The sequence below is a fragment of the Cavia porcellus genome, unplaced genomic scaffold (genome assembly GCF_034190915.1).
Source record: "Cavia porcellus strain 051 isolate PalLab524CR breed Dunkin Hartley unplaced genomic scaffold, mCavPor4.1 scaffold_8, whole genome shotgun sequence".
In the NCBI taxonomy this organism is placed as follows: Eukaryota; Metazoa; Chordata; class Mammalia; order Rodentia; family Caviidae; genus Cavia; species Cavia porcellus.
Window position 1 is genome coordinate 33,784,640 of NW_026947491.1, and position 26,351 is coordinate 33,810,990.

At 39.0% G+C, this 26,351-nt stretch overlaps 1 protein-coding gene across 4 annotated transcripts; it reads right to left on the reverse strand.

Moving 5' to 3' along the window:
• Window positions 1–557: 557 nt before the first annotated feature.
• On the reverse strand, window positions 558–24,863 carry Zcrb1 (zinc finger CCHC-type and RNA binding motif containing 1). 4 transcript variants are annotated; one of them, XM_003475858.5, is made up of 8 exons: window positions 24,686–24,863; window positions 23,034–23,119; window positions 21,505–21,533; window positions 6,484–6,595; window positions 6,022–6,129; window positions 3,418–3,527; window positions 3,257–3,332; window positions 558–1,749 (listed from the first exon to the last, which is right to left on the reverse strand). In XM_003475858.5, exons 2-8 carry the CDS (start codon window positions 23,115–23,117, stop codon window positions 1,621–1,623), a joined length of 648 nt encoding a protein of 215 aa, XP_003475906.1. In that variant the 5' UTR covers window positions 23,118–23,119; window positions 24,686–24,863; the 3' UTR covers window positions 558–1,620. The 4 variants fall into 4 exon arrangements, with proteins under 4 accessions (XP_003475906.1, XP_023423403.1, XP_063110633.1 ...); XM_023567635.2 differs by lacking the exon at window positions 24,686–24,863 and adding an exon at window positions 24,333–24,508; XM_063254563.1 differs by lacking the exon at window positions 21,505–21,533.
• Between the last annotated feature and the right edge of the window lie 1,488 nt (window positions 24,864–26,351).

Sequence of the window (26,351 nt, forward strand, 5' to 3'; positions counted from 1 at the left end):
TTATGAACTGACCAAAATATCTGCATTTTACTGCAGGGCACATATACAAAAAAGCAACGGGAAGTGGTTGCTTCTGGCAACAGAATTTGGGATTACAGGCAAAGCAGACAGGTAAGTACTGTGTTTGGTAATAAGCCTTTTAAAGCCACTTTAAAAGTGTTTTATTTTTGCTTTTTTTAGATGAAGTTTTGCTCTGTAATTTAGGTTGGCCTTGAACTCACTGTGTAGCCTATACTACATACTTTGGAATTCTTGTCATCCTCCTGCCTCAGCCTTCCAAATGCTGGATGACAGGTATGTACACCCATGCCTGGCTATTTGATATTTTTTTGTTTTTGAGACAGGTTTTCTTTGTATAGTTCACACTGGCCTTGAGTTCACTATGTAGCCTAGGTTGGGCTGGAGCTTGCAGTAATTCTCCTGCCTCAGCCTCCTGAAAGCTGGGATTATGGACCTGTGTCACCATACTCAGTTTCGGATATTTTATGGATATTTATCACTCACATACTTCGAGACAGGGATAAAGCTAAAAGAATTAAGACCATGAAGCACCCATATTTAAAGACAATATCATTTGAAAAATTTATTGACATTACTACTAACAAAAAACCACTAATTTTTTCAGTTTTTATAAAGTTTTTGTCTTAAAGATTGTCTTTTAAAAGTAATTACAAAATAGTAAAACATCAATAAAGCATTTACAGTAAAATTTTCAAATAAATCATTTTAATGTTTACCTTTTATGGAATAAAAATAGCATTACCATCACAGTATTTGTTTTTCTTAACAAATCCTGGTCTTTCATACAGGCAGAGTATCCCTTATCCAAAATACTTGGGATCTCTCAGATGCAGAGATGTGCACCTTCTAATCTGAGCACTCAAGAAGCTGAGGCAGGAGGACTGCCACCAGTTTCAGCCACCCTGGGCTACTATGATGTGAGTTGAAGACCAGCCTATACTGCATAGGAAGATCTTGTCTCAAACACAGGAACAACAAAATAAATTGGGCCCACAAGTATTTTGGAATATATACATATGTGATATTTTGGGGATGGAACCTCAGTCTAAGCATGAAATTCATTTATATTTTATATATGCCTATGTACATATCCTGGAGGCAGTCAAATACAGTAATTTCCATAATGCTGCACATCAATCACAGTTGCATGGTGTGGAATTATCTATTCGAGCCATCATGTTGTGCTCAAAGTTTTGGACTTTAGAACATTTGGGATTTCTGGACCACAGATGTTAAGTCTCTACTATGCCATGGCAAGGTAGAAATACGATTTGTTTTTTATACTGGTGATTGAACCCAGGTCCTTCGCACTGATCTACGTCCTCGGTGTAACTTTCCAAATTGTTTGAATCAGGGTTTTGCTACATTGCTGAGTTGCCCAGGCTGCACTCGAACTTACAGTCCTCTTGCCTTAGCCTCCCAACTGGGATCACAGTTGTCACTGTGCCAAGCTCCAAACACAATAATTTAAAAAATTGTATTTCATCTTCTGTGCACTATTTTGCAGTAAAAAACACTATTTCGTTAACAGTGCCCTTGTATGCACACACTTTGTACTGCAGCTGGTTTTCATTTTACCAAAGTTTGCAGTGCATAACTCTAATCACTGAGTTCTTCCTCATCACTGAAGTAGGCACTCTTCTTTATCCTTGGGCGCCGAGAGTCCTCGGAGGTCGAAGGGCCACCTGCACTGGGTTTCCATTTGTTTTGTTCTTCCACCTTGGCTTGCTGGAATGGGATTCAGAACACCAAACCAAACTGAGCTTTTATTTAGGATGCGCTCATTTCTGCATGGTGACATTACACTACAACAAGAATGCCTGGCCCCCGTCCCCACAGACCGGGAGCCACCTCTGTGACCGCGTCCAGTCCCCATCACAGCATTTTGCTCCAAGTCATCCCAGGCAATGTGCAGAGCTGAGCATGGAGCTGGGCTGCATGGGTGCAAGGCCAGCACTCTAACCCCTGAGCTACACCAGTTGTGCCTGCTATTTCTTTATTTTTTTTCACTTTTGAGACAGGGTCTTGCTTTGAGGTCAGGCTGACTTTGAACTCCATATTTAGACCAGGCTGATTTGAAACTCGTAGCAATCCTCCTGCCTCAGCCTCCCAGGTACACTGGGATCACAGATGTGTGCCACCATGCCTGCACTTGATATTTAAATTATGAGACTGAGTCTGGCCTTGAACTCTCAATCCTCCTGCTTTAGCCTCCTTAGCAGCCATGATTGTAGGCATGCATCCTCATGCCTGGCTGTTGGAGGCAGCTCATCATTATGATGATCCTGTTACCATTTTCCAATACTGAGGACTGAACTCAAGGCCACTCTACCACTGAGCTACATCGCCAGTGCTTTTTAGTTTTTATTTTGCGAGAAGCTCTCACTAAATTGCCCAGGTGGGCAATTTGAATTTGTAGTCTTGCTTTAAGTCTCCCTCACCGCAGGATCATAGGTATATGCCAACATCTTTTTTTGTTGTGTGCAGGATCAAACCAGAGCCTCTATAAATGCTAGAAAAGGTCTTAACGCTGAGTTAAATTCCCATCCTAGGCAGTTTCTAGAAAATCTTGTTGGTCGTTTCAAACTCAATTTAGTCATATAGTTCTCAATTTTATAACAAAAACAGATAAGGTGCAGGGATAGAGTTCAATGCAAGATCCCTGGGTTCAATCTTTTTTACTGCATTAAAAAAATTTTTATTTAAAGTATCATGGAACCCTTGAAATCCAGAAAGAACAAATGGGAATTTCTGAACATTGGTGTGGTGCTGTGCACCTCTAATCCCAGACCTCTTGAGGGTGAGGCAAGAGGATCATTGAGTTTAAACCAGCCTGACTTTCCACAAGGAGACACATAAAACAAAAAAACAAAAAAAAAAAAGGAGGATTTTCCCCACACGAAGCCTTTAGATCTTCTCATACTTAGGAGATGAAGGGAGGGACAGAGTTGCCATGAGAACTAAAAAACTATAAAACTTTAATCCAAGGCAACGATCACACAAGACCATATAAAAGAACACTTTACTCTAGTGTGGATTCCCAACACCACAGAAAAAAAGAGAGAAAGAGAGAGAAAGGAAAGGAAAAAGGGAAAGGAAGGAAAGCAAAAGAAAGGAGAAAAAGGAAAAGGGAAAGAGAAAAGGAAAGGAAGAAGAGGTCAGTGGTACAGCACTTGCCCAGCAGCAAGTGGCCTTGGGTCTGAGCCCAGCTGTGCCAACACAACCCACTTGGTACCTGGCATGCGATGGCCTGGCTGAGGCTGTCAAGAGCAGGGTCCTCCCCCTCATCTTCACTGCCTGCTGGGTCCTCACTGCACGGTGGGGAAAAACAGCAGTGTGAGCAGCCAGCACACACAGAGCAGCACACTGACGTGCTCAGGAAGAGCAGTTACTCACATTTCTTCCTGTTCAGTGGTTTTCTTTTTCTTTTTTTTTTCTTTCTTCTTTGGAGGTTCACGTTCTCCAAGCATATTCTTTGGACAAGCATAACTTAAGTGTCCACTTTCCTTTTGTTGTGGATTGGAAAGGAAAAGAAAGATACTATATTTGTTAAAGAATGTATCTAGAGATGCATTTTCCACCCAGTTGCTATGGCACCTGCCTATCACCCCAGCAGTTTGAGAGGCTGAGGGAAAAGGTCACGAGATTGATACATAGCATACTGGGCTCGATCCTCAGTCTAAATAATAATAATAATAATAATAGTAATAATAATAAATTCCCAAACTGTGTTTTGGAATAATAGTATACCAAAAAAAATGATAACATATCCTATATTGAAAAAGGTTTACTAAGGAAATAACTTGGGAAAAAAACTAGGTCAAATAAATGTAAACAGATTTTCAGGGACATTAAATATAAAAACGTAAAGTACAATGTGACAAATCTATTGATCCATAACAAAAGGAACAAATTAACGGATTCATCTGTGGCACTGGTAGTGAACCTATAGGTACCTCAGTGTGCTGTTTCTATCATTGACAGTTCTAAAAGGTTAGCCAGAAGCTATTGAGGGATTCTCAGATAATTTAATATTTCATATGAACATGAAGAATGAGGAACAATTTAATCTAAAAATAACTACCCCTTATCCCTTTAATATTTATTCAATTTTTAGGGTTGTTATTTCTTTTTCTTTTTCGGGTTGTAGTTGAGATAGGCTCTTGCTGCATATCCCAGGTTGGTCTTGAACTTGAGATTCTTCTGCCATGGCCTCCTGACTGCTAGGATGGGAGGCATGTGTCACCATGCCCAACTCTTATGTATATTTTCATTTTGTATTTGTTTCTTTAGGTGGTAATGACTGAACCAAGGCTATGTGCATGCTAAGCACACCTCCTTTCTAAAACTTTAGGACTCTGGAGTATACTTTAGACAACGTTCTCTCAAGAGGATTTAGACACCAGGGGAGCTGACAGTGTGCAGCTGTACCACTGTCTGCTCCTCTTTGCAGCCGTCTGTGTTTCACTGTCCGCAGATTACACTGTCCGCAGATATCATTTCTTTGGAGAAGGGATCTCAGCTGGCCTTGCATTCTCAGTCCCCAGTAGCTGGGTTGCAGCATACTGTGCCTGGTTGTGTATGAGTCTTTGTTGGGTGAGTGACAGTGGGAAGGGAGCCAGGCCATTTCTTCCTAGATGACTGCAGCTAGGACTACGTCTCTCACTAATGCTCTCTCCAGCTCCCCACTGGCCTTTGCACTCAAATTTCTTCAGTATGTTACAAAGTCATTTCAGAAAGGTACAGCTGGGGGAGACAGATTGAAATGCTCTTGGAACCATTATGGGTACTGCAAAAACACTCATCTCTGGCTGTGCATATCTGATCACTGAAACCTTGAGTGGATAACAGCAGGTCATGAGAAGAATCAGATAAGAAAACAGAGGCACAGTTCATTTACAAAGCATCAGCAGTCCTAGTAGGAAAACAATTCCAAACAGCCATATGATGTTGCATGCCCTGTGATCCCAGCTATTTGGGAAGCTGAGACCAGGAGGATCACTTGAGTCCATGAGCTTGAGACCTACCTGGTCAACATAGTGAGAATGCATGTTGACAACAAAATTCAATGCCTAGTATGTTGAAGAGGATGGGACATATGATAATGGTGCTTAACGGTGTTAACATTGGCCATTGGCCAAATGACACAAAAATAGGCAGCACCAGATTGACAGACATTGATGAATCATTAAAACCTTTCCAGATACCCAAGTGAGTAAGTAACACCTTTTAGAAAAGAGTTTTAAAGTCTTAGAAACTAGACAAAAATACGACTCCATATTTTGGAGAGGCCAATATGATGTGATAATTGGTATTTCATATTTACCTAAAAATAACTTCATATTTACCTTAAAAAAAAAAAACTATGCTGTTGTTATTGTAGTCTGAGAAATTGAACCCAGGGCCTCAGCATGTTAAGCAAGCTCTCCACCTCTAAGCTACATTTCAGGACTAGGTTTTTTTGTTTTGGTTTGGTTTTTATTTTTTTGAAACAGGGTCTCCTGTGTAATTCAGGCTGGCCTCAAACTCTCAGAGAGAGTCTTGTCTCAACCTTCCAAGTGCTGGAATTATAGGCATGCGCCATCATGCCTGGCTTCCAAGGCCCAGGTTATCTTTCATTTAATTATGTTTTCTTTTCTCTGTGTTTTCTGTCTCTGTCTTTCTGTTATGGTACTAGGGACTGAATTCTGGGCATCTTTACTACCGAGCAACAGTGCCAGGTTTTCAATTTTTGAGACAGGATCTTGCTAAGTTGCTTAGGCTGGCATCAAACTTGCAATTTTTACTGCCTTCTCCTCCCACGAATCTGGGATTGCAAGCCTACACCAACGCATTTCATAAATACATGTCAATTCCAGCTACTTAGATGACCCTTGAAGTAAAACCACTTTCAAAAGCTGGGGATATCCTGCTAGAAATTTTGGCGAGCACCAATAAAAGATGTGGGAAATACCGGGAAGTAAACTGCAGAAGATTTCCTGAAGGTTTAGGTATACTTACTCCACATTCATAACACTTAGATTTATCGAAGTAATTTCGCCTTCGGATGAATTCAGCTGCTCTTCCATTGTCAATAGCGATGCTTGCCTTTATCACTCTACCAAATAACTAAACCAGAGAAAAATGTAAATGCAGAAGTTCGTATTTCACTGGAATGTAAAACTAGTAATTTAATCTTATTCCCACAAATGTTCAATTCCATTTGTAGGGTGGGTAATTTAGCAACTTCCTTACTTAGCACTGATAAAGTCTAGCCTGCAGTATTTCCTCACATATTGCCAGTGTTTTGGGAACCCAGTACAAGTGTGACATAAGTTAGATATTCTCTGAATTTACTGATAGTCATCACATTTGAACATCCCCTGCCTTTTGACATATTTTACATATTTTCAGACATATTTGTGTCTGAATGAACAAAAAAGCTTTGGGGCTCAAAAACACTGAGGCAAATGAATGGCTTACCTGTTTGTTGTTAATGGCTCTGGTGCAGTTTTGCGCAGAGTCTTTGTCTAAAAACAATATAAATGCAACCCCTTTACTCTTTCTCGTATCTTTGTCTTTCATTATAGTAACCCTGAAAGTATAAACAAAGAGTGAATTAAAATAAAACATTAATACTTAAAAAGTTGAAGCTTTTACTTAAGGCTTAAACAAAAAGTTGAAAAATAAGAGAAATACATAAAATCTAGCTATTCCTTCAAATCCATGGGATAGCAGAATAGTGGAAATAAAGTGATACTACAAGTGAGCACAAGGAGTTAATTCACTTGAGAGATAATCAGAAGTAGAAGGGTGGAGAGTTTACAAACAGTGGACTCTTAAAGATGAAGTACAACTCTAATTTTCTCAACCTAAAAGGGGGGGAAAAAACCTCTGAAATAAAACTTGAGATATTCTATTCTACATAAAAACTAAGATGATTAAAATTACCTTTCTATGGTTTTAGACTCTGATTGTGTTTGGAGGAAGGTATTGGGGACACAGCTCAGGGGACTGCTAAACTACGACCCCACTCCCTTTTTGAGAGTCTTGCTATAGGATGCACAGGAACTCACTATGTAGCCTAAGTTGGCCAATAGCTCTGTCCTTGGCTCTCTATTCTTAGAGTTCTTTTGAAGCAGTTGCCTCCAGTTCAGTGGTTCTTAGGCCAGCTCCAAGTTATTTCAGGGAAAAGCAGGATGATACAAGCATTCACTTTACCCTTTCTTCTGCCTCTGGAATTTGGCTAATGTTGGCTAAGCACATGCCTTTAGTGTGGTTTAGGAACAATGCTCGATAGGGTTCTCTGGAGTAAAGATGGATTCCAAGGTAGGATCAGGATAGGTATAAGATGAGCTTGTAATTTGTTTACTGTGTCATAAATCAAGCTTGCAATGATGAAACAAAAACATGGGCCATGGCATAAGTGTATAGAAGTCAGTAGGAAAGAGATACCTACCACTGGTCACTTTCTGAACCATTTGAGTTTTAAAAAAAGTTACAGTACTGAATTAAACACAGAAAAGGTAGGACTTCTCTACAAGCAACCAATAATTTAACGGAGGAAGGAAAGTTCTTACAGAAGAATGCTAACGCGTGGCTGATGAATGAACAGGGAATGTGGTGATGGAAAATCATCTTGTTTGTTTGTTTGTTTGAGATAGTCTTACTATGCAGTACAGGCTGGCCCTGAACTCACTATGTAGCCCCCGTGACCCTCCTGCCTCAGCCTGGATACACAGTGCTGGAATCACAGGCATGTGCTACCATACCTCACCAAAAAAATTACCAGTTTGCAACATCATGGTAGAATTTAAATTAGGAAAGAACCAATAACACCTCTTAAGTCTAAAATAAAATTTTTATGTGAGCAGGATATTTACATTGTCTTAAGAGTGCTGAAGGCGGTGGCTAACCATGTGCCGTTCAGTGTGATTTAACAACATTGCTCAACAGAGTACTTTATATTAAATACAGCTGATTCCAGGGCTGATCCAGGTAGGTACAAGATGAGCTTGTTATTTTTATTTACTATGTAACTATGTTTACTAAACAGATCAAAAACATGCAACTGAGATCAAAGCAGTAATATCTCTTAACCATAAAAAGCCCAGGACCAGACAAGTTTACTGGTTAAGAACTAACACCAATCCTCCTCAAATTAGTTCATGACACAGAAAGGAAAGGAACTCTGCAGATTCAGTGAGAGGCCAATAACACACTGATACCAAAACTGAAGGACACAACAAAATACACCAATATCCTTCATAAAGACAGACGCAAAAATTCTTTTCAATAATACATTTAAAAGATTCTACACCATGACTGAAAGAGTACCAGTGTGTTCAACATGCAAATTAGCACATGTAATGCACCACATAAATAGGTTCAACAACCCTTTATGACAGAGTCCTGAAGAAACTAGGTATTAAAGGTATAGTAAAAGATATGCCTGACAATCCCATAGCCAACATTACTGTAAATGGAGCAAAACTAAAAGCACTTCCTCTAAAATCAGAATGAGGCAAGGATGTTAAAGCGCACTACTACTGTTCAATATAGTACTTAAAATATTAGCAAGAACATTTAGGCAAGAAAAAGAAAAGGGATGCAAATAGGAAGAAAGATTTCAAATTATCCTTATTTGAAGTTGATATTCTCCTACACTTAGAAACACAGACTCGGACTTCCGGGAGAACATGGCGGACAGATAACAGCAACTACCAGAGGCTCTCTGAAAAACTAGGCTCAGAAGCCAGGTATGGTGCGGACTAAAGAGACATAAGCAGGTGGAGTTATGCTCTGCTGACTCAGGAACGAACTCGGCTGAGAGAAACCAACTTGGAATGCAGTCCTGGTGCTAAAACAGGAACAGAAAAGTCTCGCTGCTGAGGCTGGACCCTGCGCCATTGGAAGCCGCGATTTGGGTTTCCCGCTGCGCGGTGGCTGGCTGCCCCTACATCAGCTCGGCAAGGAGAGAGATGCAGAAGCTCTGAGAACGGCAATCTGCGAACGGAGTCGAAAACAGAACGGGCAGGGAGGCATGTTCTGACTTGTGGCGAGGTGAGTGAGAGAAACTGACACTCCACCACAGTTTGACTCCAGCGGACTTTCTGGGCCCGAGCAGTCCTGCGGGAGCAGGGCGCGCTGGCGACTCCAGCCACATATTCCCCTCTCAGGCGGGATTGGTGAAAAGTGCCTGGCCTGCGTGACGCTGCCGGCGGACCCTGTAGGCTGGCCCAACCCAGATCGCAGAGCCTGACGGAGGCCGGGAGGGGCGGGCCCCGCGTAGGCTGCCTGGTGCGCAGCGGTGAGTGGGAACACCTAACCGGCGCAATTCGATCAGGCTGTGGCTGACAGGGAGAGAAGCTGGGCCTCTCATATAAGCTTGCATATATAAGGAACAGAGAATATGGGAAGAGGCAGCAACAAGAAAGGCTCCTCGGCCCCCAATTCTGAGAAACAGGCAATAGCGGACACCGCACCAATACACATAAAGCACCATATAGAGAGCCTCATAGACCAATTCAGGAATGAAGTTATCAACGACCTGAAGCTAGAAGTATGCAAAATAGTTAGAGAAATGCTAAGCCCCACCCAAGAAAAAACAGATGGTGGAATGGAAGAACAGAAAAAGAGGGGAGAATTGTTTGATGGAGAAAACAGGGAAAGCATAGAATACGTGAAGCAGGTTCAAAGGGGCTACCAAGAAACTAAGAAGTCTATCGAAGACTGGCATAACAGCTTGAAAGAAACTAAGGACAGACTATCTGAACTGGAGGGCAGAATTGTAATATGGGAGAATGAAATGAAAAACTTCTTAAAAATAACAAAGAAACAAACAGCAATAATACAAAGACAAGAAGATGATAAGAGGATCCATAACTTAAGGATTAAGAACATAAAAGAAGAAGTAGGGACACAAACAAATGAACTACAAAAGCTACTCACAGAAATAATCCAGGAGAATTTTCCTAATTTAGCAAAAGGTAAAGATACTCAGATGTATGAGGCATACAGGACCCCAGCTACCTACAACCCAAACAGAGCAACACCCAGGCATATAATAATAAAAATTCCAGAAATTCAATACAAGAACAGAATATTAAAAGCTGTCAGAGACAAGAAACAGACCACTTACAAGGGAGCACCCATCAGAATTACAGCAGATTTCTCTGCACAAACCATCAAATCACGAAGAGCGTGCGGGGAAATAATTCAAGCTTTGAAAGATAATAATCTCCAGCCAAGATTGAGATATCCTGCACAACTGTCCCTGGAAATTGATGGGAAAACAAGGTGCTTCCAGGATAAAGAGGAACTGGGGGAATTTGCAACCACCAATTCAACTCTACAGAGAGTATTGCAGGATATTCTAAAAAAAGAAAAAATACAAAGAATCCAGAAATAGTGGAGGCCACGACTAATGGAGCAGAGAACAAAGTGAAGAAGACAAACTGACAGCTACTGACAGAATAAGAGCTCAACAGAAATGAGGCAGAGAAGATTGGATGATAGGAACAGCTATTTTGGAGAAAATGACATCTTAATAGGTAATACTGATTTAGTATCATCTTGTTTTGAAGTCTCATCTAGCTTTTGTCCTTCTGTCTCCAATGGTCTAAATAGGTTGTATCGTACTGGATTTTATTATGTACAATAGTATAAGCAAAAACCTTTTAAAGACAAGGAGATTATACAGAAACCATTATTCATTTTCTGTTAGTCGATTCTAAATACTCTGTAATGCTGTCATTCTCTTAAATGGTTTTACATTGTTTTGATATACTTAATGCTACAATATATGAAGTTGTACTCAAGGATTTCAAGGAAAGAGACAATATGGTAACTACTTTTAGGTCAGGATTATCTGGTGGTGAAACACTATTCTGCTTAAATGGTTATGATTTGATCTGTGCTGTTTCGTTGTTATGCCCTCTTTTATCTCAATCTCCACTCCATTATTTACTTTTTTAATACTTTTTTAAAAATTTTTATCCTTTTAATTAAAGGAAAAAAATAGCAGGATATATTATAGTAACCCACTTTGACTTTCCATTACCTCGATTTAAAGCCCTGTATTACTCTCACCATCTGGTTTTTAACTGATGTTCCCCTATTCTGTTTTGCTGGATAGTATCAGGTTCGAAAATTTAGGCATCAGCTGTGAAGATAATGAGATTCATTATAACGCCCATTCTCGTTGACTTTTATCTACTTTTGAAGACCTACAATGTCTCCAATGGTTTGGCTTTGTCGGTTTTGTTCTTTACTGTTTTGTTCAATTGTATTATAACTAATGATATAGGCAATTCTATTAGAGATAGCGGGAGGCATTATGGTAACCATTGTTGATCACCTTGTATTATGTTTTCACATTATCTATTATGTCCACCCTTTTGACTTGACCGATTCTGTTCTGTTATGTCACATTTGGTTTTACTCTCTTCCAACAAAGTAATAAGAACCGTGAGAGCAATGAAACCCAAAATGTGTAATAGTCATTGTACAAAAGAGAGGAAAAGAAAGTGCTCTAAGCTATATAACTGCATGTATATTTAAGTGTATAAGATAGAATATGATATCACAGAGTTTTATTGGATCATTGAACAGAACTGTTTGCAGTATCATTGATGGAATGTCCACTTTACAAGCTTTAATTTTGTGACTTGAACAATTATTTCTAAGATGACAGTATGTAATTCATTAACTAGTGATTTCCTACTGTTCATTTTTTTTCTGCAAATCTGTATAACTTGTACCCTTTCTCTGCTTTTTTTTTTCTTTTCTCCTTAAATAAAATTAAAAAAAAAAAAAAAAAAAAAAAGAAACACAGACTCTACAGAGAGAATTTTGTTGGGGTTGAGAAGTTGTTGCCTGTTTGGCCTACCTCCTGGTTCTTTGGGACTACCCCAAAGTATTTTCTAGGACCCTTAGACAATCACATTCTTGGAATACCAGGAAAAATAATTAGTTAGAACAATTGTCACTTTGGCTAAAGTGGTACAATCATCAATAACAATAGCTTCAAACACAGCCTTGAAAATGGCACACTGAGGTAACCACTAATTTGCCACCTTTAACCATATGAACTAGATTTGAGGTTATATAGCAAAATCTAAAACAAACCAGAAAATTATATGCAGTAAATAAGTACTCAATATGTCAATTTTACCTGTAGGACAGACAATTTAAAAGGAATTAGGGAAACAATACCAAAGTAGAAGAGGAAGAGATTACAAGCAAAGCTTGGGGACAAAGGGGGATCATGGAAAGTTTGGGAAATCATGTAAAGGAGGGAAAGAGAAAAGGAAGAAATAAAGGGAAGAACAGAATAAAATAACAACCACGAAGTTAGAAACTACGTTCATACTCATATGAAAACATGATCAAACAATAAAGGAAAAAAACAAAAAAACAGCAAGAATTTTGATAAACTTAGAAGTAGGACAACATTGCCTTTTCTATATACCAATAATAAACTAGCTGAGAAAGAAATTAGTAAAGTAATTGCATATAAAACTGTTGAAAGAAAAAAAAGAAACCCAAAGGTTCAACCTAACCAATGAGGTGGGAAAAACTAGAACAAAAATTATAAAACATTGAACAAAGAAAACAAAGATACAAAGTTGGAAAGACCTCTCATATTCATGGATCAGCAGAATTAATAAATGGCCATTAATAATTAAAATGGCCATATTGCCAAAAGTAATCAGATGGATTTAATGCCATCATCATCAAAATTTAAATGACATTCTTGACCAAAGGAGAAACACCAATCCCAAAATTCATGTGGAAGCATAAAGAACCTGATTAGCCGGGGCTGGGGATTTAGCTCAGCATCATAAGTGCCTTCCTTTCAAGTGTGCAGTCGTAAGTTCGATCCCTGGTACCCATAAAAAAAAAGAAAAAGACAAAAAAAAAAAAAAAAAACCTGATTAGCCAAAGCAATCTGAAGCAAAAAGCACAAGACTAGTGGCATCACAATTCCTGATTTCAAATTACAAAGCCACAGTAACAAAATCAGCATGGTATTGGCACAAAAACAGACACAGAGACCAAAGGAGTACAGGTCACAGAAACTGATGCATGCAATTACAACCGTTTGATTCTGGACTGAGGAGCACAACACACTGGAGAAAACATAACCTCTTTAGCAAATGGTGCTGGGAAAACGAGGTATCTGCTCATAGGTGAGTGAAGGTAGATTTATGCATCTAAACCTAAAAAAAGTGAATTGAAAGTGGATCCAAGACCTACGTATATGACCAGAAAGTTTAAACTCCTATGAGAAGACACAGGAAATACACTTGAAGCCAGGGGCTCTGGTACAGACTCTCCATAGCACTCCAGCAGCACAGCAAATCTCACCAAGAATCCACAAATGGAATGACACAAAACGCAGTTTCTGGACAGCAAGGAAAACAAGCAGCAGAATGAAGTGGGAAAACATATCTGTCAGCTAAAGATGATTACTATCTAGAAAAATAATGGTAAATCTTTTAGAGCTTTCCATGGTATAAACAAACCGCTGCAGTATCCATTCAACTCCATGAACCCCAATAGAAGGAATCTACGAGGTGAGGCAAACAATTAATAAAGGGAAAAGAAAAAAGGAGCCAACAACACAAAAATAATGTGACAAGGATAAGTCAATATATATCCATTATAACTATCAATGTTAATGGTCTCAATTTACCAAGCAAATAAGCAGACTAGTGGAATGGATCAAGAAGCAAGATCCAACAATATGTTGCATACAAGACACACATTTAATTCAAAAAAGTTCACAAAGTCAAAGGATGAAAACCAATATTCCATGAAATAGGAAAAAACCTGGGGTAGCTATTCTATTTGCAGACAAAGTGAGTTTCAAACCAAGACTGATTAAGACAGACAAAGGTCACTCCATCCTTGTAAAGAGAATAATTCAAGAGGAAGAGATATCATAAATATATATGCAACAAGTATCAGTGCACGCAACTGTTGGAGACCACTATGAAGTGGCTCTGAGCAGGATTTTAAAAATTAATTAATTGGCTTTCTATGTTTATCTGTGAGTCTGTCCTGGGCCTTGACCCCTTGCCTGGCGACAGGAGTTGATTCATAGTAAGTAAACCTCTATGAATCACTGGTCCTAGCTGAGGCCTGTAGTGGCCTGTGAGGCCAGAGATACCTCAAAGGGCAAGATAAGGTCACAGCTGAGGACACCTTGGCTCCAGTACTAATTAAGTAAAGAGAGACTGCAGCTAAAGGAATCTCATTCCTAAATTACACTCCTACCATAAATGTCATCCTGGAGATAAGACAGTTCTCCTTAATTGACATAATTTACTACTTGGAGAAGTCTTTGAAGTGACTCCCAAGGTCCTGCTCATTTCTGGTGCTTTCCTCAGTTTCCCCGCCCTTTGTTTTCCCCTCTGGGCAGTCCAGAGAAGTCTTTATCTTAGCCTCAGAGTCTCAAACTCAACTAAGGGTTTTGAGCCTCCTGGAGCCTTCAAATCATACCACTTGTCTCATTTAATGTGAGCCTTCACCATATATTCGTTTGAGAGACTGGGGATCTAGGTCAGTACCCAATACTCAACTATATAACAAACATTAACAGACATGAAAAATGAAATCAGCACTAACACAACTCTAATGGAAAACCTTAGTACAACTCTATCACGAACAGGTAGATCAACTAGACAAAAAATCAACAGTGAAACATTAGAACTGAACCAAACTTTTGAACAAATGTACCTAATTAGATGTTTACAGAGTATTCAAACACATGGCATTGGGGCTGGGGATTTAGCTCAGCGGCATAAGCGCCTGCCTTGCAAGCAGGCAGTCGTGAGTTCAATCCCTGGTACCGATAAAAACGAAAAAGACCAAAAAAAAAAAAAAAAAAAAATCAAACACATGGCATCAGAATACATTCTTTTCAGCTGCACACGGATGTTCTCCAAAACAGAACACATACTGGCTCATGTACTTAAGTGCAAAAGGATATGAAATTATCCCATGTGTATTATCAGACCATAGTGCAATGAGTTGAAAATCAATGGCAAAGAAAACCACAAGAAATTAAATAACACCCTACTGAGCAACCAATGGGTCACAGAAGAAATTTAGGAAGAAATTAGACAGTTTCTACATAGTTTCTACATTAAAGGATAATGCCAATACAAACTACCAAAACATATGAGATGCAATGAAAGAAATCCTACGAAGGAAATCTGTAGCAGTAAATACCCATATCAGGAAAACACAGCAAGCTCAGATAAAAATTTTAATGTTGAACATCACATTTCTAAAAAAAGAACAGGTGGAACCCAAAGCTTGTATGGGAATGAACTATAGAGATCAGAGTAGAAATTAATGCAGTGAAGAGTAAAAAACAACACAATCAATGAATAAAAGAGCTGGTTCTTTGAAAGAATAAATAAAATTGATAAATCCTTAGCCAACTTTGTCAAGAAAAGGAAAGACTCAAATCCATGCAATTAGGAATGGGAAGGGAAAGGTCACAATAGATCCTGCAGAAATCCAGAAGATCAATACCACCTTCAAGGACTTCTACTCCAATAAGATAGAAAATGTAGAAGAAATGGACAGATTATTCGACACATATGAATTACCAAAGCTGAATCAAGAATATAGAAAAATCCTAAACAAAGTATATCAATCAGTGATGTTGAAGGTGTAATTAAAAATCTACCAACAAGGGGCTGGGGATTTAGCTCAGCGGCATAAGCGCCTGCCTTGCAAGCAGGCAGTCTCAAGTTCGATCCCTGGTACCGATAAAAAGGAAAAAGACAAAAAAAAAAAAAAAAAAAAAAAAAAAAAATCTAACAACAAAGAAATGCCCAGGTCCTTATAGATTCACTGCTAAACTCTACAACTAATTTAGAGAAAACCTTGTATAACTACTTCTCAAACTCTTTAATGAAACTGAAAGGAAAGCAAAATTCTCAAATTTATTCCTACATGTAAGCATTACCAAGACCAAAACCAGAGAAAAATCTCAACCATGAAAAAGAATTACAGGCCAATCTCTGTAATCAGCATAGTTACAAAAATCCTCAGTGATATAGTGGCAAACAGAATGCAGTAAATCATCAAGAAGATTCCATATTATGACCAAGTAGAATTCACCCCAGGGATGCAGGATGGTTCAATACATGCAAATCAATAAATGTAATTACACCACAGTAACAGAGCCAAGGACAAAAACCATGTGATCACTCAATAGATGCACAAAATTTTTGACAAAGTTCAACACTGATTCATGATAAAAACCCTACCAAAAAATGGAGTATCTTAATCTCAATCTTAAAAAAAGCCATCTATGATAAACCAACAGTCAATGTAATACTAAATGGATAAAAACTGAGAACTTTCACTCTAAAATCAGGAACTAGACAAGGATGTCCAGTCACTACTCTTATTCAATACAGTTCTGGAAACTTTAGCCAGTGCAGGTAGACAAGAGAAAGAAAAGGAATAAGAATAGGAATAGGACAAGTTAAATTATCATTATTGGCAAATGACATGATACTCTACAAAAAGACCCCCAAAACTCCACCAAAAGACTTCTAGATTTAATAAGCAAATTTAGTTGCATAGCCAGACTCAAAGCCAATGCTCAAAAATCAATAGTCTTCTGGTATATGAATAACTGAGAAATTATGAAAACAACACCTTTTGTAATAGTAGCCAATCTCTACATTAAAAACTACAGTACACTGAAAAAAGACTAAAGAAGTTATCAGAAAAAGCAATGATCTCTCTTGCTCTTGGGTAAGAAGAGTCAATAAAGTGAAAATGGCCATAGTTTCAAAATTGTTATACAGATTTAATGCAATTCCCATCAAAATTCCAATAACATAGCTCACAGAATTAGAGAAAATAATTTCTAAAATAGAACCAGAAAAACCCTAGAATAGCAAAGGCAATTCTGGGCAAGAAAGGCAAGGCAGGGGCATGAAAATCCCGGACTTCAAATTATACTACAAAGCTACTGTGATAAAAACAGCATGGTAGGCCAGGATACAGCTCAATGACACAAGTGCCTGCCTGGCAAGCATGAGGTCCTGAGTTTGATTACTGATACAAACTGCCCCAAACTCAAAGCAAACAAACAAAAAACAAGAAACCTACAGGATAGTACTGGCAAAAAAACAGACCCAAGGATCAATGAAACAGATTAGAAGATGTAAGAACATACTTAGCCACCTTACCTTGACAAAGGTGCCAAACACATTCACTGGAAGAAAGTCTCTTTAGTAAATGGTACAAGAAAAAACTGGCTTCCCACATGCCAAGGATTAAAATTAGATCTATATCTTATACCATGCACTAAAGTCCAAATGGATCAATGGTCTAAATATTAAGACAGAAATACTAAATCTATAGAATTCTGGAAGACACTTATATAGGCAAAGAATTTATGAGCAAAACTTCAACCACATAGGAACTATCACAAAGAATTAACAACTGTGATTTCATTAAAAAGCCTTTCTATAGCAAGAGAAGCTAGCAGCAAATTGAAGAAATGACCTACATTGTGGGAAAAAAAAATTGGTACCTATTGCTCAGATGAAGGACTACTATCTAGAAAATATAAAGATCTCAAAAAAAATCAAACTCCCAAAATTTAAACACTCAATCCATGGGCAATAGAAATAGACACTTCTCAGATAAAGAAATAGATACAGCAAATATATGAAAAAGTGCTGAATAGGATTGGTCATTCAAGAAGTGCATATTAAAACACTGAGATTCCATCACATTCCAGAAAGAATATCTATTGTCAATAAATAAACAAATAAAAAAATGATGGAGAGGCTGTGAGAAGGAGTGTAGATTGGTTCAACCACTATAGAAATCAGTAGAGAGTTATCAAAAAACTAGGACTAGAGGTTCCATTTCACCCAGCTATCCTCCTCTTGGTATCTTCCCGAAATAATTAAAAACATCAAACATACCACAACAATATATGCATACTCAAGTTTATAATGGCCCAGAGTATAATAACTAATCTTGGAAATGGCCTAAATGCCCATCAACTGATAAATGGGTAAAGAAGATGTGGATTTTTAAAATATAATGGAATACTACTCTGCCGTAAAGAATAAGCTTGAGTCATTTCTAGCTAAATGGATACACCTTGAGGCAATACTGTTTTGCTTTGTTTGGTACCAGCAATTGAACTTATAACTTCATACCTGCCAGGCAGATGCTGCGCTGCTGAGCTATATCCCTGGCCCTCCTAGCTCTGTTCAGTGAGGTAAATCAGATACACATGTGTAAATCCTGTATTGTTTCTCTACTGAGAAACAAAAAGTGTAAATAAGGACCAAAATGTATTTAATAGGCCTTGGGAAATAGGAAGCCAATGTTCAAATGGGAATGGGAACTAGGGAGCGGGAAGTGAACTAGAAGGAAAGGAAAAGAAAAAACAGATTGTGTGAAAAAGAAGGAAAACAATGGAAACAAAGCTTTTGTAAATAAGGAAGAGGGATTGAAAGAAGGGTAGGAGAATAGGGGAAAAAATGAGATTGAAGTTGTATCTTATACAGGTAAATTCCCTATAATGAACATGATTATGTATATCTAAAATGTACCAATAAACTTAATTAAAAAAAAAACAGTATTTTATAAAATAGGCACTCAGAAGCTTTTTAAAAAGAAAAAGCTACCTGGCAAGTGTGAGGTTGTACATTCTGTCCCCAGTACCAAAAATAAAAATAAAAATAAAAATAAAAAAATAAAAAGAGATATATGACTTCAAAAGAAAAGATGTATGCTGCATACGGTGGCACACACTTTTACTGTCACCTGCTCCACAGGCTGACACAAGAGGAATGAGTTCAAGGCCAGCCTAGGCTACACAATGAGATCCTGTGCCCAAAACACTTATAGCAGATGTGAGGCCCTAGATTCCATCCCTGACACTGCACCAGGGGGTTGGGTAGGGAGAAGGGGACATGTTGGTCATTTAAAATCTTGAAATGATTTTGGGGAAAATGAACAACTGCAGTGGCTTTGCTTCTCTAACGTGTATTAAACCAACAGCCCACATATCAAGAGATCTCTGATATACAAGGGTGTATTGAGCTGTTGTAGATAAAGTCAGGGAAACGATCAGGTTTTGGGCTAAGTTTCCATAACCACCACAGCAAGGCTAGGTAACAATTAAAAACGCCAATTACCTAAGAACAAAGAGTAGTTTTATAATGAAAATGTGAGGAGGAAAACAGAAGCTCCTTAACCCTACACTGGCTTTTAGATTTGAGGTTTGGGAGGGCAGCCAATAAAAAATTAGCTCTATATGTAACAAGAGGTGGGGCCCTGGTGGTCTTCTGCAATGTAAGCAGAGCAACAGTGTTAAAATAAGTAATCTGAAACAGTTACTTTGACCTGAAGAGGATGACTTCTTAGCTTATCTCTTCCTTTCTTTGGTCCTTGTGATTAAATTTAGGATATCTGAAAATTTTTCTTTGATGGAGAGCACCTGTTTACACAATGGAATTAGAAGGAAAGAAGAAAAATCAAGCACTAGAGTGAGGGTAAAATTCTCTCTGGTTATCTTGCTGCAGTATCACGTGAAGGTATTCAGTAAAATGTTCAACTCACTTTGAAAAAAGTATCAAGATATTTGCTTTTACTTTTTGAAGTCTATTTTTATGAAAGTTAAGTCTAGATCATTCTGCTTCTGTTTCCTGAGGTCGTTTCCCTGACTTTTCCTGTCTATGCCATAGGCATAGAGCACCATGGCTGGCTTTTGTTTCTTTTTGGGTTTTTTGTTTTGCTTTGTTTTGTTTTTGAGATTGGGGCTCACAATGTAGTCTATCTGGCCTTTAACTTAGGACAATCCTCCTGTTTCAGCCTCGAGAGTGCTGGGACTCCAGCATATGCCACACTGCCCACCTGGCTTCTGTTTCTTGGTCTTATAGTTTCTTGACACAGGCTTAACCTTTACATTTCAACTGAAAGATACAGACCTAAAAAAGTCCCCCAGAACTGTTCAAATCAGGTCCTCCCTGTACGTAAGTCTTTATAACTCTGTATCTTGAATGTTATCCCATTCTTTTCACAGAGTCCTATATTTGTATAGAGATTCTGGTATTTTAACAGAGAAGAAAAAAAAAGAATAGGAAATTGGGACATTTAGGGGAAAAGATGTGGGAATCAGACTGCTGGATTCAAATCTTGACTCCATCATGTAACTAGCAATAACCATAAGTTTACTGTGTGTCACAGTTTCATCATTTGTAGTATTGGATAACAGTAACACCTACCTTAAAGGGCATGTGAGAAGAGACCATACATGTGCAGAGATGAGAACAATGCCTAGTATATATAAATGTATATGCTTTCTGTATAAGTATCTGTCTTATAATGTATAAGTGTCTTTCTGTTGTTTGAGACAGGGTCTTCTATGTAGTACAGGCTGGCTTTGAACGCACTGCGATCCTCCTGCCTCAGTCTTCCAAGTGTTGGTATTACAGGTGTATACCACCATGTCCATGTCCATGTCTTTAAGTGTTATAGTAGCAGCATTACTATTGTTTTGATTCAACATGATTATTCAAAATTCTGCACACATTTACCCAGAAACATTTTTAATAATGATTTCTAATAGCAAAATAAGTTTAAAGTAAGTCCTCTTGCACTTCAACTGTTCAATACCCATCTATGGTAAGAAGAAAAAAAACTATTTGAGATAAATATGCTTAATTCTTGGGATTTAGAAAGGATATTACATTTATGCCAGAATGTATTTAATTCAAGAAAATTAGGAATGATAGCATTTTGCTTTTATTTTTTTGTCCCATAATACAGTTGCTCAATTTATTTAAACAGCAAAATAAATGAGCCTCAAATTCTTTCTATCCTTTCTCAACTCTCAGCTTTGACTAATATCCATTATCATTTTTATATTTCCAGTCTTCTCGATATCTAAGCTTTCTATGAAAACAGAGAACAGTTTAAAAGCACTTCGAAAGCCATAAGCATTGAAACACTGGCTTTTACTGTCTTTCTTTGCTAAATGGGAAACAATTTATTGTACACTTGTTAACAGTAGTGACTGAAATATTTGCTTCATCACTTTATACTAGACAGCAGAATTACATTTAGTTCCTAGTAATACGGAAGGAAATTATAAAGAGTTGTAAAATGAATGATAAATACTGAAAAACCATTAAATGTGAGGCTATATCTGTATATTATAGTACATGGAAAGCTACTTATATTACCAAGTTAAGAAACTGAAATAGCAGGACCAGAGATTTAGCTCAGCAGCATAAGTGCCTGCCTGGCAAGCATGTGGTCATGAGTTTGATCCTGGCACCGGAAAAAAAAAAAAAAAAAGGAAAGAAAGAAATTGCATGTAGAATCTTAACATAGAGTACAGGTTTAAGTACAGAAAAATAACTAACATATATGTTAAAACATGAACATTAGTATTTTTCTTTGTTATATCAAGTATCTTGTACCACGAATACTTACTTCACAACTTTGCCATACTTGGAAAATATCTGAAACAAAAGACCATACAATAATGTATAATTCGAAATACACATTTTCAGGCTGCATGTACTGATCAAATTCTTTGCTATAGATTATGAACAATTTTGACCTTCAGTCTATTAAAAGGATTGTACAAGAAATATTTAAACTACAACAATTAGATAACTACTTTTGTACATGCAACTCCCATAAAAAAAAACACTATGTGCAGGAGATGGCAGGGAGACACACTGGATAGCTGTTTCTGTGTTATGTCCACGGCAACTACCAACTCACCACATTTCCAGGTACCTTTGTGCTTAAGTATTAAGCTTCTGGAGTATTATTGTTATTTTTCTGCACCCACAAAGCAGTCACTGTTAAAGCAGATAAACCTTAGGCTTCTTATAAAGTAAATGTTTTTGTAATGGAAAACATATTTGCAGAGTCTCCATTTTCTCCCCTTATTAATATGTCAGTGGTAGTCTGCAGCGGCCCTATCTTCCCTTCTATGTCTGTACCCTAAGCAACTCAATTTGTAAAGTTCCAGTCAGTACCTGTCTACTTATAGTTCCTATTTATAAATTTCTTAAAAGTCTTTAAGAATATTTCTATCATGTAAAAATACACAACCAATATTAAACAAAATTTTGCATTCTCTGATGAGTTGCATAGAGCCACCATGCTGCACAACTGAATGGTAGTACTGGCACCAGTAGCCTATGAGAGTCTGTAAGCTTCCTACCTAACCCTTTCTCAGTGACTTCTCACTTCATTCCCAGTGAACTGAACCATTTCTTGGACTAAAAATAAAATGTATTAAACTGTTAAGCTTCTCCCCTGTATGAAAAGTAAAACACTCATGCTCTGAGGGTTAGGAAAGGCAACTGTTCACTTTCAGCAGTTTTTATCCAAAATCCCTATCCTATTACCAGTTTCAAAAGTCAGCTGAGCCAGGTGTCCTGGTGTAAGCTAGTCATCCCAGATGAAGCTGAGACAAGAAGATCACCAATTTGAGTCTAACCTGGGCAATTTAGCAATTTAACAAAATTTGTCTCTGTAAATATACAATAAATAACAAAAGGCTGGATTGAGGTGTGGTGGCACACATCTATAATCCCAACACTTTGGATGTTGAGACACAAGGATTGCTATCATTTTGAGGTCATCCTGGGCTACATACTGAGTTTAAAGACAGCTGAAACTACATAGGAGAATCCTGTTTCAACCAAGAAAGAAAGAAAATAGAAGGAAAGAAAGGTAGGCGCTAGACAGATTGACTGAAGATGTAGTTCCACGTGAAGTCCCTCCATTCAATTCATAGTACTAGTCTCCTGCACTCCCAAAAGGCTTTAAATTTTCTCTGAAAATTACAAGTTTTAATTTTTTTCAATTATGTTTGCAAAAGATATGGATTAAGTGCACCATAATGTATTCATTTAGGTGTTTCCCAGGGAGAACTAGAGGGGCAAGATACATTGCATCTCAAATATAGTTCAATACATAAATGTGTGAACATTAAAACTTACCCGGTATAAGTCATTGTTTGTCAGGGAGAAAGGCAAATTGGACACATACACTGTGCTCTTACTTGGAGCCAAGCCACCACTCATTTCTAAAACAGAAAACAAACCAACACATGAGCACTCTAAACAAGGTAATCCTCATTCCATGTCAAACCAAATAAAAAGTTAATCCCTGATTCAATGATAACGATTCACAAACCTTCCTTACATTTTAAGCAGTTAGAATGACTCCATCTGGGTGAATTAAGACTCCCCCTTTTGCCAGCCACTACCCAAGAGATGCAGGCCTCTTTTCAAAGAGTTTCTTTAACCCTGTCAGTGCTGGCTGGCTGTGTCAAGGGAAAGGAGGGACTTAAAAAATAAATAATGGAGAAAACGGAAGCTATTCTTAACCTCCTTCAGAGATACTCAACCATAAAGAAGGATAAACTAGAGACTATTACAGGTAAATGGATGTAACTTGAGACCATATTCAATGAAATAAGACCCATGTGCAAACATCATATTGTCTCAGTGTAAGAAGCTGAAACAACATATGTGTATGTATATGTTTACAAAAATAGTTAAGATAGTTATACTACTGATTTCTCTGAGTTCACTGAAGAGAACAATTTGTGCTGATACAGTTCGGGCAATAGAATGCAGATGTCTTGTGCTCTGGGTGAATGATTTGGGAACGACAATGCGCAATGTATGTACCACTGATGCCCAGTGATTAATGTGTTTTGAAATTCTGTTTTAGTTTTTTCTTTTTCTCCTTGAAATAAAATGGATTTGGAAAATAAAATCACTCCAGAGGAAAATAGTAAGACAATGTAAAGTCCTTTGGAATCTTTAATTATTGCCCAAATTGTGAAAGGATACAGTTGATTTTATATACATTCAGCACAATGAAGGAATGCTGGCTAGAAAAATTGATTAATCGAACGATAGATAGATATCTTGTACTTTATTTTGACGCCTTATTTTACAAACTAAATTACCCATAAAAATTATCATTTGTAATCCCAGCACTCGAGAGGCTGAGGCAGGAAGATCACTGGGAGTCCGGGACCAGCCTAGGTTACAAAGTTAGCTCAAAGTTACAAAGTGAACTGCATAGTGCGACCCTGTCTCAAAAAGACAAACTAAAATAGTCAAGTTTTGCACCACTGGGAACAGAACCCAGGAATGCTCTACCACGGAGCTACACTCCAGCCTCTTTTTTTAAAAAGCTTAAAGAGGTTTAGCCAAGTTCAAGGTCTGTCCTCAAAGTCTACTGCCTTTTGCCTCAGCCTCATTTCTGGGGTTCCAGGCGCGCACCTGGCCTCGCTGCACCTGTGAAGCCTACATCGGATCAATTCCGCTCAAAAGTGCGCAGTAAATCGCGGGTGTGGAGTGCATCTTTGGGGGAGGAAACGGTGGCAAACTGCAGAATCCGGGGCAGAGTTGCGCCGACTCGCGAGGGAATGGAAAGACTGTTTGATGGTTGGTGACTGAGGCGAATCATCCCTCGCTGTAGAAAGGCTCCAGTCAGAGACTGCAGTAGTTAAGACTTTTGGAGAGAAATACGCCGCAGGCAACGGTTGAGGTCCCAGACTAAAAGGCTGATGGGAGGCAAGAGGAACCGTTTGGGCTGCGGGGTCGGACAAGGCCGCAGGGAAGGAGACGTTTACCTTCAGGCAGGGCGGCCCGGAGCGCAGCTGGGGATCAACCCCGACTCTTCCTCACCCTCGCAGCAGCTTCTTCATCACACGCCCGCGCGGAGTCGACACAGAGACCGCGAGGTCGCAGGGCAGCTGAAAGGACCTTTGGTGGCTTCCTTTAGTCCGGCCGCAGGGCGGGCGCGCTTGGTGACGTCACTGCGTGCGCCGGAAGTGCCTCCTTGGATTGCGGTAGCGGTGGTGGCGGTGTTTGGGTAGGTTGTGCTGAGTTTGCTGGCCGTCCGGGTCCTCCGGAGTCGGTAAGAGCGCTTTACTTTCCTGAGAGGTAAAGGGACTGGCGAGTGGGCTGGAACATTCTGGGGGAGCGGAAGCGCGCTTTCTGTACCCGAAGCACAGTATTCTGCGTTTGAGTCAAGTGGCAATTCTGCGGTCCAGAGTGGAGAGACTGAGTTTTGGTAAAAAGGAAGGCGTGGCTTGCAAGATATCTTTGCTTCCCAGCACTTTATTAGGCAAAAGGAACAGTGTGCTAGGTATTTGAAGGGACTCAAGGTCAGAAAGTCAGTAAAATTATTGAATGTGTTCACCTATCGAGCTTGGTATTAGGCACGTTGAGAGACGCCTCCCCTCCCCCAAAATAAAAGTGCCAGATAGACCTCTTTGTGGCGGAGATTACTGGTTGGGGAGATAAGGCCAACTTCGGGGGAGTTGGATATTGCATGGACCAATATTGGATTTCTTGACCTCTTGTTTCTTTTTGTAAATCTACAATGGGCACATGCTGCAGTTTGTCTAAGAGGCTGTAAGGGGCCTTTAGTCTCACCCAGAAATCAGAACATAAGGCAAGGTGGGTTATACTTCTACCCACTAGGTCGTAGCGACCAAGCCCTAACTCCGTGTCAGCCTGCGGGCCAGCAGCTTGCGTTGGAGCCTGCTCAATACAGACTAAAGCGTCAGATGCCTTCCCGAGAGAGTGAACTGCAAATGCATCCAGGGCACAGCTGAAGTTCGAGAGGCTTCAGTGCCTCGGTGCTCGTCAAAGGACCGTGCTTCACATATCTATTCCCCGCCCTCCCTCCAAGTTGTAAGCAAGCCTCTTTTGTTTGCCCTGTACCTTTATGCCCGTGCTGTTTCACTCTTTTTTGGGCTATTGCTACTTTTGCTTCCGTCCCCCAAATCACTCCATTATCTCAACAATGCTTCTGAAACTTCTCTTTGCTCAAAGTCTTCCATACTGAATTTCTCTGACCTTAACAAGTAACATCGTTTTTGTTGATAACCCTTTCAACTGTGCCGATTCAGTGACACTTGCACTTGAGGTTAGTTATGTCTTCACTTTTTGCAGGGTAGGTGGGGGATATCCAGAATCGAGCTGCGGACTTTGAGCTTGTGATGTAGCAGGTAGGCAGGCAGGTGCTTGTGCTATATCCCCAGCCTCTGGCTTCATTTTCTTTTTCTTTTCTTTTTTTTTTTTTTTTTCCTTTTGGAGACAGGAGCTCAGTATGCAGTCCAGGCCAGCCTTGAGCTCACTTTGTAGCCTAGCCTGGTCTCGAACTCTCAATGATCCTCCTGCCTTAGCCTCCCGAGTGCTGGTATTACAGGCGTGAGCCACCATGCCCGACTCCCTGACTTCATTTTTCTTGCAATACTTTTTTTTCTTTTTGAGACAGGGTCTGGCTAT

Excerpts from the sequence above, each read along its gene's own strand:
- Zcrb1 (XM_003475858.5), bottom strand. The coding sequence starts at position 23,117 with ATGAGTGGTGGCTTGGCTCCAAGTAAGAGCACAGTGTATGTGTCCAAT. Across the intron at positions 6,596-21,504 it reads AAGTATGGCAAAGTTGTGAA|GGTTACTATAATGAAAGACA; the intron begins GTAAGTATTCGT and ends TTATACTTTCAG. Across the intron at positions 3,333-3,417 it reads ACCACTGAACAGGAAGAAAT|TGAGGACCCAGCAGGCAGTG; the intron begins GTGAGTAACTGC and ends CCCACCGTGCAG.